The 18,416-nt window shown below is 36.8% G+C and overlaps 2 protein-coding genes across 7 annotated transcripts in view; one reads left to right on the top strand and one right to left on the bottom strand.

Annotated features, from left to right (window-relative positions):
* Positions 1-18,416, bottom strand: part of dpr21 (defective proboscis extension response 21) — a 303,758-nt gene that overhangs the window by 14,150 nt on the left and 271,192 nt on the right. The window contains exons 6-7 of one of the 6 annotated variants that reach the window (XM_070216387.1): positions 10,655-10,758; positions 10,507-10,591 (exon numbers count right to left, since the gene is read on the bottom strand). The exons of the other annotated variants lie outside the window; for them this stretch is intronic. Coding sequence (XP_070072488.1) covers positions 10,549-10,591; positions 10,655-10,758 — 147 coding nt within the window. The 3' untranslated portion in view covers positions 10,507-10,548. Of the gene's footprint in view, positions 1-10,506; positions 10,592-10,654; positions 10,759-18,416 lie in introns of those variants that run through there. 6 annotated transcript variants of the gene reach the window in all.
* LOC138913944 (uncharacterized) lies at positions 12,753-13,992 on the top strand. The gene is made up of 2 exons (XM_070219257.1): positions 12,753-13,206; positions 13,258-13,992. Exons 1-2 carry the CDS (start codon positions 12,958-12,960, stop codon positions 13,966-13,968), a joined length of 960 nt encoding a protein of 319 aa, XP_070075358.1. The 5' UTR covers positions 12,753-12,957; the 3' UTR covers positions 13,969-13,992.

An 18,416-nucleotide genomic window follows, 5' to 3' on the forward strand; every position in this document is an offset into this window, starting at 1 on the left:
ATCAGTCCAACATCTACTAGATACATGTGGACACTACCAAAACATCAGAATAAACCTATTCGGTCTTACCCCGCCCTCAAAACTATTATCTGACCTAACAGCTTCTAACTGCAATCTAATATTATCTTTCTTACGCATATGTAAAATTATACATCAAATTTAAACACCCCTACGAAATATCAAAACTGTTAAATCTCAAATTCAAATAACAAGTTTTATCAATTGTCGAGTCGATGGCCACAGTAGCTAGTTACTCCTTTACCTAAATTAGTTATTATATTTTAAATGCAATTTATGTATAATAGCTAACTAAATAAAAAAAATATTTTTTTTCTATGGTGTCAATTTTTTAAAAGTGTAAAAACGGTTTTAAAATTTTTTTTATTTTCTATCTCGAGTTCTGATAACCCGATTTCGGTCACCGACGTCTTATTTCACTAGGTACACCTCGCCAAAGTTAAAAATGTTGGAAAACATGCAAAAACTTTGGCATAAACTAATCCTTTCAAAAATACACGCCTAAAAATCGAAGTTAGTCTTATAATTTATATTCGAACAAAAAAGACAAGCTAATAATCATAGCAATCCATCAGCAAATTAATTTGATATACATTTTTGAAGCAACGAACAACGGTGATTTTTTGGTCGTTTACAGCTGTTAACTGAGACAACAGGGCTCTAACAAGGCTGTAATACCCGTTTTCCCAGTTAAAACAAAATATATAAAATCAAACTTTTGGTTGTTATTTAAAAAAATTGAATTCTACCGTTAAATGTAATCATCCAATCAATAGCAAAATTGAATATTTGTTTTAAGAACATTCAGGTAAAGTACCTGAATACCTGAGGTTTCCCATACTGAGTTGTCTGAACATAAAGAATTTATTGATTACTGTGATATATCCTGTGACAGTAGATTTAGTTTTTCTTGTGTTTGTGAATACGATGCCCTGCAATATGTTTTAAAAAACTCTTTCTAATGCTGTCGGACTTAATGGAATAGACCCGAATTTTATGAAAATATTTATATATAATAAATACAGTGTTCACTTTGTCACATTTCCCTGATCAATGGAAGGATGCCCGAATCATCCTTATTCCGAAAGCGAACAAAGATTTTTTGCCTATATCAGTCCAATCATTCTTGGTTAAAGTCGGCGAACGTTTAATTGCTGATCAAATAAATAAAAATATTGAAGTACAGGATTTTTTAAATAAGGCTCAAAGCTTTTGACACCGGGAATCACGATATTATATGTTCAAAATAAGAGAGAACGAGAACGGGTGCCCCGACTATCAGATACCCGTTACTCAGCTTAAGGGAGTGCGAGGGAAATGGTCCGATTTTAAACATTTCTTCTACATTCTACAATAAAACTGCATTTGTACTTTTTCGTACTTAAACATTATTTTTAGGGTTCTTACATTCTAAATGAATTAGAATTACTTTAATCTCGGACTGATCTGCAGCAGGCAGTGAGGACTCGCACGTGGTTAAGTCGAAAGCGCCACCAAGGTGCGCGCTAGGCTGTACTTTCGGGCCGATCTGCAGCAGGTAGTGATGACTTCCACGCAGAGCTTGCAAGGTTCGGTCAACCTTTTCAAAGTGTTAGGAAAAAACCTGTCACAAAAAACCCTATGACAACTGGGTGTGAGCTAACCCCTTAAAAGGGTTTTTGCTTAACAGATGTTACGCTCAGAGCAAAACCCTTTTTTTCAGAGTTATTTCGGTTTCGGTTTCTACTGACTACTTTGCTCGGTCTGGGGTCGGAAAACGGTCTTTTGTGAATGTATGAGTGTGTATGTGTGACCTGTTCAGTAATGCTTCAGTCGTAACATTGCTTTTTTATTATTAAAATTCAAAAGGGTAAGGGAAAATACGTAATGTGTATTTTCTAAAGCTTAATCTGTAAGATTAGCCCATTTACCATTAAATTCCAATATTCTACATATTTTAAATAATTTACGATTCCAAAACTCCACTTTTGGCATATCTTTCTTATGTAGTAATTAATAACCAAATCCACGTAATAAGAAGCGAATCTTTTAAGCTGCAAGAAAAATTAGAGCTTTTTAACAGGTTAAACCTCCTTTAGCAGTTTCAAATTTTGTTTATGTAGCTTTAAATCAATTCCTAACTATTTAAGAATATCTTCACAACATTATTCAGTTTTATTCAAAATATTTCGAAAGATTTGAAGGAACGCGCGATCCATTTTGTAGGAATAGGCTTAGTTAGAATACTTTGAGCCAGTTTTTATCTTAAGACTTATGGTAGTTCTCATTTACTCTTATGGTATAGCTCATTTGAAAGGTAATTCGTTTCTTTATGGCATTTCTTATTAAAGATAGTTCCTTATATAGTCAATTAATATATTGAAGCAAACAAAAAAATAGCAGCTAACTTATATTCAGAGTACAATTTTATATACATTTATATGTACAATGCAATTTTAGAATTATCTTGATTTCCTATGTAAAATTTATTCACATATCACAGCAGGCCTATACTTTTTCCTTTCTAGAGAAAACCCATTTTTTTGACTTTTATTTAACAGTAGTCTTTCAGAAACCCTTTTAGGTGACTGTTAACTTAAAAGGGTCTCACCGAGTGGTTATTGAAAGACCGATTGCTTTGTTCGGTTGAGCCGAACGGTCGGACCGAAACCGACAAGCAAAACTAAAAAGGGGTGCCGCTCAGAGAGAGAGTTTGTGAGCAACATTTTTTTCGGTTTTGTCGAGATTAAACTGCCTCAGGAAAATCGGTTGACAGTTATTTGCAAGCTCTGCTTCCACGTTGTTGCTATGTAAGCCCCATCATGCTCATGATTTATATGGCTAGGAATTTCTCTTGATTTATTTCCAATAAAACCAGTGCTTTAGTGGTAACCGTTAAAATTCACCACCGAACTCAGACGTTAGCAGCGGCAGTGAGGGGCATCAGCAGCGCGTTAGCAGCGCAAAGCTGGCTTGCCAGCTGGCCAGGAAGTTTTCTACACTGCTTGCTTAAAGCTGGATAATACACCACAGTTAATGCAGCGCATGAGCCATCTGAGATGTCTATACACGCTCTAATCGCTGCTAGAACTGAGCGATTTAATCTTTCGCTTGCGTTTGCTTGCGGAGAGTAAATTGCAATGCACTTATGGGAAACGCCGAATCTAGTCAAAAAGGCTTGGAATAGGCTAGACCGAAACTGCGAACCATTATCAGTTAAGATTACTTCGGGAACTCTGAATGTAAATAAAACCTGGTCCTGAAAAAAGTCGCAAATCTTATTGGAGGTGAACTTATTTAAAGGGGGGAGAAAATGAAACTTCGTATTATGGCCTACAATTAACAACAAGCCTATGTTACCGGACTTTGATCTAGGATATGGCCCAATAAGTCCATGTACAGATTCTGAAAGGGTCTCTGGGTTCCATTGGCTTTCCCATTGGCGGTCGAAGAACTGTATTGGAACTTTTGGTAGGGAGTCACACAGAGCACTTTCTAAAGTAATCCCTAATTTCGGTAACCATGCGTGGCCAAAATAGGTAACGCCTTAGTTTCTCTACAAGCTTTCCCATGTCGCAATGCGCAGAGTCTGGTGCGTCATGAGCTCGGTATAGAAATTTTGCTTCCAGGTTTTTTGTTCTTGCTTTGAGCCTCCTGTTGCGTTTTTGGTTCTCTTGAGCACGAACTCGAGATCGGGTAGTCGTTCTTGATTGTTCCGTATGTTTTCGATAAGATCGGTGTACTGCAAGGATAGAAATTCCTTTGCTGTTAAATCTACTATCCGATCTAAGTCGTTCAAGTCGTAACTTGATAATGTGTCTGCAACAACATTTTGCGTACCCTTGCGATGTGCTATGAAAAACGAAAACACTTGCAATTTTATAGCCCATCTGGCAAGACGACCAGAACGATATTTTTGCAGCATAAGCCATTGCAGCGAGGAGTGGTCTGTTATTACGCCGAATTTTTTACCTTCTATATAGGCACGGAATTTCTTTATTCCTTTTATCACCGCCAGACACTCCAATTCTGTAACGGAGTAGTTGCGTTGTGCCTTTGAAAATTTTTTACGCATGTAAGCAATGGGCAACTCACTTTCGCCTTCGCCGGTATGTGCCAGCACCATAGCTCGCAAATAACTGTTGACCGATTCGTGCGGTCCCCAAATAACTGTTTTTCTCTGAGACTTTGAGCAAACAATCAGAGAGCAACCGATTGAATTGTTCGTACAGAAATTTTGCCCGCACTCAGCCGACGAGCAGTTTTTTCGGCTTTCTTTTGCTCGGCTCGCTTACAGACCGATTGCTCCTGAACGACGTTTCAAAAAGTCTTTTGTGCATGTGTTAACGTTAACGTGCTTGGGCGATATTGCTCTCCCTTTCACTCGCACGTACTTTCAAAGGGAATACATTGTATAGTTGTATTAGTGAAAAGACTTTTTGCGATGACTTTTTCAGTCAATCGGTCTTTTAATAAGTCTCCCTGTGCGAGCGACATTCGTATCTCTCATTGAACGAGGTTCGTAACAGAGCGTCTCACGAACAGCTCAACGTAAAAGGCTCAACCGAAAACCAAAACGAAAGGAAACAAAGTGTGCTGCGCAGAGAGAGAACGAGGGGCATGCTATTTATACCCGTTACTCGTAGAGTAAAAGGGTATACTAGATTCGTGCAAAAGTATGTAACAGCTAGAAGGAAGCGTTTCCGACCCCATAAAGTATATATATTCTTGATCAGGGTCACTAGCCGAGTCGATCTAGCCATGTCCGTCTGTCCGTCTGTCCGTCTGTCCGTCTGTCCGTCTGTCTGTCTGTCCGTCTGTATGAACGCTGAGATCTCAGAAACTACAAAAGCTAGAAGGTTGAGATTTCCCACACATATTCTTTGGCTTCCTACGCAGCGCAAGTTTATTTTAGCCGAGCGCCACGCCCCCTCTAACGCCCACAATCGCCCACTAACGATTTTAAAATGGGTCCTGCGCCCACATTTTTAAAGATTTCCGAGAAGTATAAATGCAATTTTGTTGTGTATAGTTATACCTATCGAAATGTAGAAGACATTTTTCAAATCGGACCATTCATTAAAAAGTTATACGATTTATAAATTGTCAACATATATCTATCTCCCTCGCACTCCCTTTAGCTGAGTTACGATTATTAGTCGGGACACCAACCCGTCACAGCGTTCGCACTCCCTTTAGCTGAGTGACGGGTATTAGATAGTCGGGACAACAACCCGACTATAGCGTTCTCTCTTGTTTTCAGTTGTTCTCGGGAGTAGAGCGTAAGGAAAAAACGGTTAACAGTTATTTGCATGCTTTGGCCAGCACACATCCTATACCATACGAACTTGCGTCACAAATTAGCAAAAATGGTCTATTAAAATCTGGAGTACTGAGTATCGGGGCGAAGGTCAATTTTAACTCTTTTAACTCTTCAAACGAAGTTTCAGCTGCCTTGTTCCATTCCAGGGGTTTATTTTTCTTTAACAATTCTGTCAGCGAGAAGCTTAACGAAGCATAGTTAATAACAAAACGACGGCACCAGCCGGAGAGCCCTATAAAACCTAAATATTTTATATCTGCCATGCAAAACTTAGATTTATTAAAGTTTAGCGTAAGGTTCGCTTTCCTTAACCACAAAGCAATTTCCTGGAGTGACACCATATGAGAGTTAAAGTCATCCGATAGGACCAAAACGTCATCCAAATAGATGAAGACGGTTGTGCATAAGTGAGCGGGTATTACCTGATCCGTCAATCTACGAAGGGTTTGGGGCGCGTTACATAATCCGAACGGCATGACCTTGTATAGATATAATGGTCGATTTGAAATAGTAAACGCTGTGTATTGGCGGGATTTTTCTTCTAATGGAATTTGCCAAATGGGATGATTCATATCCAATCCGGTTATGAAGCGAGCTGGAAGTAGTCTATTCAAGATTCCGTCGATGTGAGGTAGGGGATAAGCGACTTTGAGGGTACGTTGAGGGAATACGTTGCTATTCCACGGACTTGTCGATTCTTCGATAATATCAAGATCTATCATCCTATCTATCTCAGAAAACATTATTTTCTCTTTTGACGGTGATACTGGCCAATGCCGTTACTTACCCGGGCGTGCGTTGTCTGTGTGTGAAATGACTCTGGTCTTTCCTAATCCGCATCGCTCATAGTTAGGAAACATCTCTATTACGCTATCTAACCTTTTCTTTTGGACATGAGTAAGAGCGTGAAACTTTAAGTTTTCGTTGGTTGAAATATTGCATCCGGTATATATTTAATCAATTCTGGGGTTTTAATATCCGATCAGTAAATACGAAGAGGTGCCAAAAATGTATCCCAAGATAGATGTCTTGCTTTAAGTCAGGAATCACAAAAAATGTCACTGCCTTAGACTTTTCGTCGTACGTTATCATCGATTTTATCTGTCCTATGACTGGACTGAGACTAAGACTATAAGTCTTTCCCTCTATCGATATTTTCGTATAGATTTGGCTATCTTCGTTTTTATAAACTGAAGAAATTATTCTTTTGCGAGTTTTGCAACTCTTTTTCCAAAACCTACGACATCGGAGAGTCGAACTTTTCGGACGTATTGCGGCTTGCATAATATTAATATCACCCAAAATACGCTACCTAATTCTGTAATACTTTTCTAATCTTTCATGGAGTAGCTTTAATTTGAATTCATGATGGTCTTCTCTTTGACTACAACATACATTGTTATGCTTATTGTCTAAAGTCTGAGTATAGCTATCTATTTTCAAAACGGTGCTGTTATCGGATGAACTTAATTTAATTTAATTTAATTTTTGTTTTATTTTTTACCCAACGCTACAAGTACAAAAATACTAATAAATTAAAGCGCTAGTCACAATTTGTTACATTCATGGACATAAATCAATTTCTTAACTACATTTTTTTATTACAAATACATTAAAGCTAGATGACATTACAAACATTGATTTCTTAAAGACTTAAGTTTTGTTTTAAATGAATTACTAGTTTGAAAAATGTAGGTGTGTAATTTTACTTTGAATTGCGTGGCAGATTTAATTGCTTTTAGTGCATGTGGCAGTTTGTTCCAAGAACGTATAGCACAGATAAAAAAATGTTATTTGCTCTGTTGGAAGCGCTGAATTTTAGCTTGCTAAAAAGATATTTTGGGTCGGCAGTTGTTATTATTTTTTGCAGCAGTATTAGTGTTTTAAACTCGATCCAAGCTTTGAACGGCATGTCAAAAATTTTAAAAGTTCCGTGAGAGATACGATCTGTGCGCCTGCGATTAAATATATACATCGCAACATTGTTGAAGGCTACAAGGAGTTGGCTAGTAGCGTCACAATTTCCGAAGACTTCGACTCTATAAAATAGTGTCAGCTTAGTTTTCGCAAGGTTTTCGTGTCGTTTAGTTGTCTAAGTATTCCATACATTTTCCCAATCGTGCAATTTACATGATTACTCCAGGAAAGAGTAGAATTTATTGTAAGCCCCAAGTTGCTCGCTCGATCTACATAGTTTAATGGTTGACCATTCAAGCAAATTTTTTCCAAATGATCTGTGTTAAAAAATTGGTTAATTATTACTATGCATTTTGATTTGAGGGGGTTTAAGTATAATAATAATAATAATATTGCTACTATCCATATGTAATCTAATATCTTCAGTGATTTTTATAACAGGTGTTGTGCAACTTCTGTTCTTCCGGAAACCAGACGTTTTTCTGAAAAGACATTATGTGCATCCATAAAAATCACGATTTGGTTAGCAAATAACCTCTCAAGAACTTTTGACAAAAAAGGCAGGATAGCAATAGGTCGATATTCTGTAGCTGATTTGGGAATTGGTATTATTTTTGCTATTTTCCAAGACGTGGGAAACGTAGAAGTGGTGATGGAGCAGTTTAAAATGTGCGTTATTACTGGAAGAATTTTGGGAAGGATTAATTTAAAAAATTTTGGATTAATATCATCTAAGCCCGTTGCATTAGACTTAATGCTTAGGATTGAGTTAAGGACATCGCACTGACTGATACAATTAAAACTAAAGATAATATCAAAGCTATTTCTATCACAAGGATCAGAAGATGTCAGGTGGGTTGTTGCGTCGGCAACTTAAATATCGCCGCCGCGACCATGCATCTTGTCCCATTCGCACTCCGAATCCATCGCCCCGTACTCAACGTGCCCAAAACCGCGGTGGCGCCGATACGCCCCGGCAAGATCGCGAAAATTTTCGAGAATTTACCGCTTTAAAAGCCGCGGTACTGTCATCTCTTTCTCTCTTGCACGTCTCCGCTGCCGAAGCCACGCGGTGAAGTTGCGCAGTTGTAAAAAGTTGGCGAACGGCGTAGACGTGCGAGCAGACGAGATATTATATAACTGAATTGCCACAAATGCTAACATGAAATAAAGATTTCAGTTGTTATTGTTCTGATCGACTGTTTCTGAAGTGAACTACTCGAAGTCTGTGTTTTATGTGGATGGAACGTCTCTCGCACCAGTCGCGAGCCAACATAGGTGTTATCAGCGGTTTCAGGAACGGACAATAGCAAGAACTTATGATTTAGATCATCAAGATCAATATCACAGCCTAATGTTGGTTTAATATTGCCGATCCCCATGTTCCCTTAAAATTGACCATGTGTTTTTATTGTTTTTTGAATGTCGAAATTTATGTATAAAGTGATTTCGTTTCGCCTCAGCAATGTTTTCATTTACCAATTTCCTATTTTTTTTTGAAATCGTTATAAAAAGTATCTGTTTTGTAGCGTTTCCATTTCGCATGCGATTTGTCGCGCTTTTCTATTAGGTTTTTTATATTAGAATTAAACCACGATTTGGCGGTTCAATGGAACCGTTCTGTCGTGCAGGATTTTAACCAGGGACCGAAAATAACAGTTATTTTATTATTTTTAATCAAAAAAATCATGCACTTCGGATCCCACTAAAAATTGGAGAAAAAAGTCACATAACCAATCTAATGCGGTCTATTCAGATCCGCAATGACCTAAATTTTTGTAACTTTTTTGAAATTGGTCATGAAGTAACTGTTATTTCAGACTTTTAAAATAAAAGTCAGAGAATAACAGTTATTTTTTAACCGAAAAAATAAAAGTCCTATGTAACTTTTATTCATGACTTTTAAAATAAAAGTCTAAAAATAACTGTTACTTTTAGACTAAAAAAATAAAAGTCAAGATAACTCTTATGAAAAGACTTACAGTAAAAAAATCATTAAATAACTTTTATTTGGTGATCGAAAATATATAAGTGTTCGTTATCAATGTTGCTCAACATGACCAACGTTCGTACTGTATGTTGCTCAACATGATCAACGACCAACAACTCTAGCAGTAGTATTATTGGTAACAGTATCAGGCGTTCAGTTACACCCACGGCAGATACTATTTGCCGATCAGCATATTCTACATAGTCAATGTCAACGGTTGACTCGATGTCTCACTGACCCGCCAAGCAGTCAGAACTTTCTGCAGAGTCAACCGACCCAACGATGCAAACTGCTACCATAAAAAACATTCAAAACATTCTGACCTACTCCAGATTACAACCAATTCCACTATTCTTTACACTAAACTTCCGTGTTATCCAAGTAGTATATAAGCTAGTACCAAATTCACAATAAATCAGTTATCAACACATCTTATAACTCCGCGGTCTTCCTTTCTGACCTCCGGGAAGAGGCCTCGTATACAAACTTATATTGATCTACAAGCCACGCTTGGGATCAAACAATAAGTCTTAAATATCTGTTGCTCAATTGGAATTGGAATTTTAAAGGTTGCAATTTGTACTTATACACATGAATTCATCAACATAATAAGACCGCGAATTATTCAGACCTTCGTAACAGGTAGAAGGATGCGTTTCCGACCCTATAAACTATATATATTCTTCATCAGGATCACTAGCCGAGTCGATCTAGCCATGTCCGTCTCTCCGTCTGTCCGTCTGTCTGTCCGTCTGTCTGTCCGTCTGTCTGTCCGTCTGTCTGTCCGTCTGTCTGTCCGTCTGTCTGTCTGTATGAACGCTGAGATCTCGGAAACTACAAAAGCTAGAAGGTTGAGATTTCCCACACATATTCTTGGGATTCCTACGCAGCGCAAGTTTATTTCAGCCGAGTGCCACGCCCCCTCTAACGGCCATAATCGCCCACTAGCGATTTTAAAATGTGTCTGGCGCCCACACCTTTAAAGATTTCTGAGAAGTATAAATGCAATTTTGTTGTACATACCCTGCAGGAAACGGAATCAGTTTTGGACTATTAAAATACTAGTTGGGTCAAGTAGGTTAACTAGTTCAAGTTATGTCCATTTCCTTGTAACGAAGTGGTCCATTTTTCATATGCTTGTCGTCGGAAACAACTAGTCCATTTGCTACTAGTTTTGCACTAGTTACTGTTAACCAATTTACGGTTACAGCTGTTAAACTACACTAAAAAAATATTTTCACGAAAAAACTAAAAATTAATCTCGAAACCAACAAGTGATTGAATTTCACTAGTACTTGACGATGCCAAACTTGATGCTCTCCTAATTTAGTATCCAATTAATAGGCGCGGTCCTTAGAGAATTTCTGATAATTATTATGCAATCAAATACAGTAAATGTTAATTAAATAGAATTAAAACAAACTTACTTTTTTTGAGGCAAGTCGCCCTCTCGAGGACTTGAACCGGGGACCTTTGGATTTGTAGACACACTAACTGATTGAGCCATACACGCATCACATTTTGTATTTTCCTAACAAGGTTTATGAATTTTAGTGTGACATAATTCAAAAACAGCGATTTTTTACATATATATTGCCTCGGACAGATTACACAAAGTTTTAAATAAAACTAAAGCATCACCTAACAAACAAAAAACAAAAAAAAATGTACAGAGACTGGGGATTGAACAGAGGACCTCGAGTGTTTGATTTGTTTAGTGTTAAATTTCCCAAGACATTTACACTCTAGGCTATATTTTTGGATCATATGTGTTTCATTTGCAACTAGTTAAATTCCAGTTGCCTTTTAACTAGACCCTAACATGTATTTGTTCTACCAGTTAAATATTTTTAAGGTTTTTTTTGTCAGAAAGGTACTAGTCCGAGACAAGTTTCTTTTTTACTAGTTTTGTATTAATCATTTTTTCGACTAGCACAAATTTTCTAGACCCTGTGTAGTCCAAATGCATTCAGACAAATTCCGGTTGCTTTATTTTAGTTGTATTACTAGTTGTTTTTCAGACTAGTTCGCATTTTTCCTGCAGGGTATTTATACCTATCGAAATGTAGAAGACATTTTTCAAATCGGACCATTCATTAAAAAGTTATACGCAATCAAAAATATGTTATATATATAGCGTTCTCTCTTGTTTTACTATACATAAGTAGTTTCATAAGAGTTATCTTGACTTTTATTTTTCAGTTATTTTTAGACTTTTCTTTTAAAAGTCATGGATAAAAATTACGGAGGACTTTTTTTTTTCGGTCAAAAAATAACTGGTATTTTCTGACTTTTATTTTAAAAGTCTGAAATAACAGTTACGTCATGACTTATAAATAAAAGGTGAATAACGATTATTCTATGACTTTAAAAGTAAAACTTATAACTGTTACGGTCCCTGAATTTAACTTTCCGTTGTAAAAATTCTAGCTGAGTGTTAACCTCAGCAGTCGCAAGAGTCTAAATCAGCACTAAGTGAAGTGTAGTCTATGTTGATGAAGTCCCTGAACTCTATGTAATAGTCATTATGGTCAAGCTTACTGTTGTACGTGAAAAAGATCAGATCATGTTTGGAAAAAGCAGGCAACAATATTTGGTTATAATTCTGAATTTTTTACAGTCACTAACATAGAATACATCAAGTAGGGCGTTGCAGGTAGTGGAAAAATGCGTAAGATATTTAAAGTTTAAATATCGTTTGACAAATGCTTTTCAATTAAAATACATATTACTGTTGAAATCACCAGCAAGAATTACGTCTGTGTATTTTAATGAGAGGGTAGATACAGCCAATTAAAATTTATGTGTTATATCCTTTGTTTAAGATATTTAGGAATCAGATATTTAGGAATTCAATCGCACTTGTCTCTGGTTGGACACTAGGGCGGTTTTTTTTTGTATGAAAAATTCTAAGGTCCTACTCTCACCCCCTTATACTTTGCGCATTGGTGCATTTAAGACATACCAAAAAGAAAAAGTATAAACAAATGCGATTTAGTTCTTACGCATTGACCTTTAAGTTTATCACTCATACGTACTGTTGCCCTTGATCAAATATTTTAATTTCATATAGATGGCGGAGACTTGTCATTACTTATTGAGTCTAAACATAAAGGTAACCTTGTCACCTTTACAAACGGCTAAAGAAAAATAAAATCGCTATGGCTATTTAAGTTCCAATATTTAAGGGAGTCGCACCACAAATCAAACAAGTATTTATTTTTATTTATCGCCCCCAAACTACATGCAGAATATGTGGATAAAAAGCTATTTAGATATTTTTAAAAATCTTAATGTACGTATCGTGGCCAAAAAAAACACTTGCTAGGGTTTTATAACAAGTTTAGATCTCAAGTCGAAACCTAAATCTTTACTTTACTATTATTCAACAAAATCGTCTACATCTACATTTATTGAATCCTTCATACCTAAAGGTAATAGTCTAGAAGAGCGGCCTGAGCACCAAAAACCGCGAAAAAATTACCCTCGATGGACCGCGATTTCTTAGGAATTTACGTGCAGACGATTATTTGCGGAAATGCATGGTTCTCTTGTAATTGAATTTCAAAGTTGCGTGTTTTGCTATAAAAACAAAGTAGGATTTTGAGGTGTTTTGTGTCATTTTGCTATAAAAACAATGAGCATTTTCTATGAATTTATGGGTTTGCTATAAAAAACAAGTAGGCTTTTGTTGCTTAATCAGAAATTGCACTTTTGATTTTTGTTTACTATGGATTCCTGCAACGGGTGCACTATTTCTTATAAAGACGTTCTTGCCATGGACGAAGAAGAAGTGTTTTCATTTCTGCAGAGACATGGAGTTGTTCTAAAGAGCAAGGACTGTCCCAACTGCAGTAATCCCGCAACATTGTCTTTCAATGCGAAGAGACCGATTAGTACGCCATTTTGGAGGTGCCGCAGGATGATAAGTAATCATCAACAGAAACGGAAATTAAGAAAAGTTCAATGCTCCTTTAAGGTAACAATTGTTTAATTTGAACAAAATATTGCTTTAAATTATATTTGTAAGGAATCCGCCATCAAACGGACATTCTTCAGCAAGTCCCACGTTGGCATTGAACAGGCCTGTAATTTTGTGGCTTGGGAGATGAAGGGTTCAACAATCTCATTCCTTCGGGAAGAACTAGGCTGGTCCCAACAGACGGTGGTTGACTGGAGTAATTTTCTTCGGGAAATTTATCTTAGCTGGACGAAGAAGAACGCAAAACAAATAATAGGTGGAGACGGTTTAACCGTCGAAATTGACGAAACCAAAATTGGCCGGCGCAAGTATAATTGCGGTCGCGTGGTGGATGGCCAGTGGGTTTTCGGAGGAATTTGCAGAGAAACCGGTGACTTTTTTTTGGTGCCTGTGGAGGACCGTAGCCAGGAAACACTCCTTCCAATTATAGAGGCCAACATCGCCAATGGAACCAGAATTATATCCGACTGCTGGAAGTCATACAATGGTTTAAAGGATGCGAACTACTCTCACATGATCGTTCATCACTCAGTAAACTTCGTCGACCCTGAAACGGGAGCCAATACACAGCGAATAGAGAGACTATGGCGTGATCTAAAGGAGAACATTCCCCACTATGGCCGGAAAACGGAGCACTACCAAGGGTACATAGCGCGATTCACTTTTTTGAAAAGGCACCCAAACCACACCTCAAGATTCCATGCAATTTTCTCAGCAATGGGCGAATTGTTTAATCCTGAACGCGATGTTAGTATTTAAAAAGAGATGGGAAATGCTAAAAAAGCGCCGGAGGCAAAAAAATTAAAAAAAAAAATCGCGCGATTTTTTTTTTTAATTTTTTTGCCTCCGGCGCTTTTTTAGCATTTCCCATTTTTTAAATCCACCGATACGGGCAATGAAAAGGAATAGGCTTAATCTGTACCACTAACCAGCATTTTTTATAAATAAATATTTACTGTCCAATCATTAACCATAGTTTAATATAGCATTTTATTTACTATTACAAATGAGTTACAAGTATAAGGAGGTACTGAACTAAAAACTCTCGTAATTGGCTTTGATAAAGACTAAGGTTGATCCTCCTCGGATTGCGATTTCTTAAGATTCATCTTAAAAATGTATATGTTGGTCATCCATGGTCGCCCAAGCTCTTAAGGAATCACGGTCCATCGAGGATATTAATGCGCGGTTGTGGGGTCTGGCCTGCTATAAAAACAATTTCACATTTTTGTCGAATTTTTTCGAACGCTTATTATTTTGACAACAAACGGAAAGCCCATATGTTTTTTATAGCAAAATGACATAAAACACCTCAAAATCCTAGAAAATCCTACTTTGTTTTTATAGCAAAACACGCAACTTTGAAATGCAATTACAAGAGAACCATGCATTTCCGCAAATAATCTTCTGCACGTAAATTACTAAGAAATCGCGGTCCATCGAGGGTAATTTTTTCGCGGTTTTTGGTGCTCAGGCCGCTCTTCTAGACTATTACCGTATATATATTCTTGATCAGCATCACCAGGAGAGTCGATCAAGCCATGTCCGTCTGTCTTTTCTTGTTAAGTCGCGTTATTCGTCAAAGGACGTACTCGAATTTCCTTGCTCTCCCATACGCTAACCAGCATTTTTGCAACAAGCTGAGCACTTTCAGATAAGAAACTTTGTTTCAGAAGAACTGTCCTGTAGAGCAAAGTACGGTCCTCTTTGACGGCAAAGTTTCTTCTTCATCAAAATTGAAATTTAGCTTTCCAACCAAAAAAAAGGTTCTCTCCATTTTGTTAACGATTATGAAGAAAACCAAATAGTTGACAAGTGTAGATATGGGAAAAGATTTGCCTACCCAAAACTCATACTGGCTTACGTGCCGTATGAGTAATTTTTTTGGAAACTTTGAGACCATTGCGCAAGCCCTTAGACTTTATTTAAAATTTTTTGGATTTTAGTTTAAGTTATTTTGCACAAATATCTTGTGTTTAAAAGGTTGAGATAAAAATTCTTTATAAAAAACCGCCCTATTGGACACATACCGTTTTAGCATTTAGTTTCTTGTTTACATAAATTGCAACTCCTCCACCTCGACCACTACGATCGGAGCGAAAAAGATTAAAACTTTCACACATAATTGACATATCATGGTTTAACGCAGATATTAGAAAAGTCATTCAGCTACGGGACAAAGCATACTTAAGATGGAAGCGATATAAAACTTCGAGTACGCAAAATAATTTTAAAAAACTACGTGCAATGGTGTCATCCAGAATTTTAGCAGCTAAAAGAGAATACTACAGCATTAAATTCGCCAATTTTTCTTCCACAAAAAAAACTTGGGCTGAACTGCGCAACTTAGGCATGGGAAAGTCAAAGCAACACAGTACTGTTAATGGTGATCTTGACGAGTTAAATTCAAAGTTTGTGCAATCAGATGTACCTGAAGCTTCGTGCAATGAGTACCTGAACCTGCAACCATCCTGTGATAATAGCTTTAACTTTGTGTGTGTTAATAGCTGTGATGTATTAAAATGTATTCTTAATATTAAATCTAATGCTGAAGGTCTGGACAATATTAGTCCCAAATTTATTAGAATTTTACTACCTAGCGTTCTTAAGTACATAACTCACGTAATGAATACTGCAATAATGACGTCAACATTTCCATGTACATGGAAAATGGCTAAAATCTTACCTATAGCTAAAAGTAACAATGATTACAGACCAATATCTATTTTACCCTTCTTTGCCAAAGTCTTTGAAAAACTAATTGCATCCCAGATGCAATTCTTTTTTGATGAAAATAATCTGCTAAGTAAGATACAATCGGGGTTCACTAAGAACAGAAGCTGTACCACGGCAGTAGCAGGTATAGTTGAGGATATCCGAACGCAACTTGACAAAGGATATGTAACCTTCTTAACGCTCTTAGACCATAGCAAAGCTTTCGACACTGTCAACCACCAGATTCTCTGTACCAAGCTCAGTAATATTTTCAACTTTAATACCACAGCAGTCGCACTACTTAAGTCGTATCTCTCTGGGAGGGCACAAGCAGTAGTGTCAGGTTCGGACATTTCCGCGTTTAAAACTATTGAGCGCGGTGTCCCTCAAGGATCTGTGCTCGGTCCTTTAATGTTTTGTGTGTATATTAATGACCTGCCTAATAATCTGTCAAACTGTAATGTTCATATGTACGCAGATGATGTACAAATATATGTAAGTCGACCTTTATGTGAGATGTGTCATTGTATATCTATATGTAATACTGAATTAAACAAAATACATAAATGGGCGCAAAGAAATGGTCTGGGACTAAATCCTAGTAAATCAAAATGTCTGATAATTTATAAAAAGCACTTGAAACTAATAACTTGCCCCGTATAGTAATTAATAATATTCCCATTAAATATGTACAAAATGCTGTTAACTTGGGTGTAACTTTCAACAATACCTTGCAATGGAGTACACATATTACTAAAGCAACAGGAAAAATATATGGAATGTTAAGGCAGCTGTCAGTATCCCAACACTTTCTGCCAGTAAACCTTAAGATCCTAATAGCAAAAATGTACCTACTACCCTCATTATTTTATTGTGTTGAAATCTTTGGCCATTGCGATACTCGGGACTTTCAAAAATTAAAAGTAGGGTTCAACTCCATAGCCAGATACGTATTTAATAAAAGAAGAGCAGAACACATATCCACCCTGGCAGAGTCTATTTACGATATGAAGTTAGAGCAATGGATAGATTCTAGAACTCTAATTTTCGTTCATAAGATTATAATGACAAATGAACCAACCTACCTCGCTGACAAACTAGTGCATGCCCAATCAAATCGAACTAATAATTTAATACATCCGAGAACAAGATTTCTGTGTTCTCAGAGACAGTTCTACATCAATGCTGTGCGCCTGTGGAACGAACTGCCTCATGTTCTCAAATCAATAAGAAGTGCTAATCAGTTTAAAATTAAATTAAAAGAATTTCTAAAAATAAATAACTCTAACAATTAAAGATAAGTTTAGTTAAGTCCTTTGTAAACAACTATGTAGTATTTTTAAGAAATATTGTCAGCTATAAATTTACTATAATTATCAACACGGAGTGACTAGCGTACTAATTCATAAGTTTCAAAAACTTGTAACGCTAGGATACAATAAACAAATAAATTAAATTAAATCACTAACATCTGACACAAACCACGTTTCGGATACACAGATAACATCAATATTGGGGTTTATAAATAAGAAACGGAATTCCTCAATCTTTTTTGAAAAGCTTTGCGCATTCAAGTGTATTACTTTTAAGCCTGGTTTTTGTTTGGCTAGAACTTTGATTACTACCTGGCTGCTTGTTCTGGAGATGAGTGGACTATCCATACTTAATACATAAAAATACACGCAAATCAATGTAAACTACATACACAAAAAATTTTCTAAAGATAAAATCGTAATTACTATGAAAAATAAAAAAACAAAAAAAATCGAAGCATAATTTTAGCCTAATTTTATGTGCGAAACGAACTAGACGCAGTCAGCTGTTCTGGAGACAATTTGAACTGCAGCTGATAAAGCTTGTGCCTTGGTGGAACTCTACAAGATGGTCTCGTCAGCTCTGCTGAGGACTTTAAATATGTTTACCTCTCTGTCTCTCTTAAGCGATAGAATGAGAAAGCTAGATAGAGACTGGCACAAATAACGTCCTCAAAAGAGGGCAGCTCTCGCGACAAGATCACCTTGTATAGTTCCACCATGGCTTGTGCATGGTCTCTCCCATGCACTCTAACGTGAACAAGCCACGACGAGAGAAAACAGCTGATAGAAGCTTTTGTTTTTTCATTGTCATTGCTATGAAAAATAAAAAGACATACAAAATCGAAGCATAATTTTAGCCTAATTTTATGTGCGAAACGAACTAGACGCTCACAGCTGTTCTGGAGACAATTCGAACTGCAGCTCATAAAGCTTGTGCATGGTCTCCAGACACATGACATATTCTCTCCCATGCACTTTAACGTGAACGAAGCCACGACGAGAGAAAACAGCTGATAGGAGCTTTTGTTTTTTCATTGTCATTGCTTTTTTAAAAATGTTTTAGTTTTCCTTCGTTAATTGTTCGTTTACTCGATAGTGGTCTGTGCATCCACTCGTCCGTTTCCCGAAGGGTTACATTTCTTACTGATGGGTATAACTATCTCCTTTGCACCACAT

The sequence above is a fragment of the Drosophila takahashii genome, chromosome 2L, assembly GCF_030179915.1.
Source record: "Drosophila takahashii strain IR98-3 E-12201 chromosome 2L, DtakHiC1v2, whole genome shotgun sequence".
NCBI classification, from domain to species: domain Eukaryota; kingdom Metazoa; phylum Arthropoda; class Insecta; order Diptera; family Drosophilidae; genus Drosophila; species Drosophila takahashii.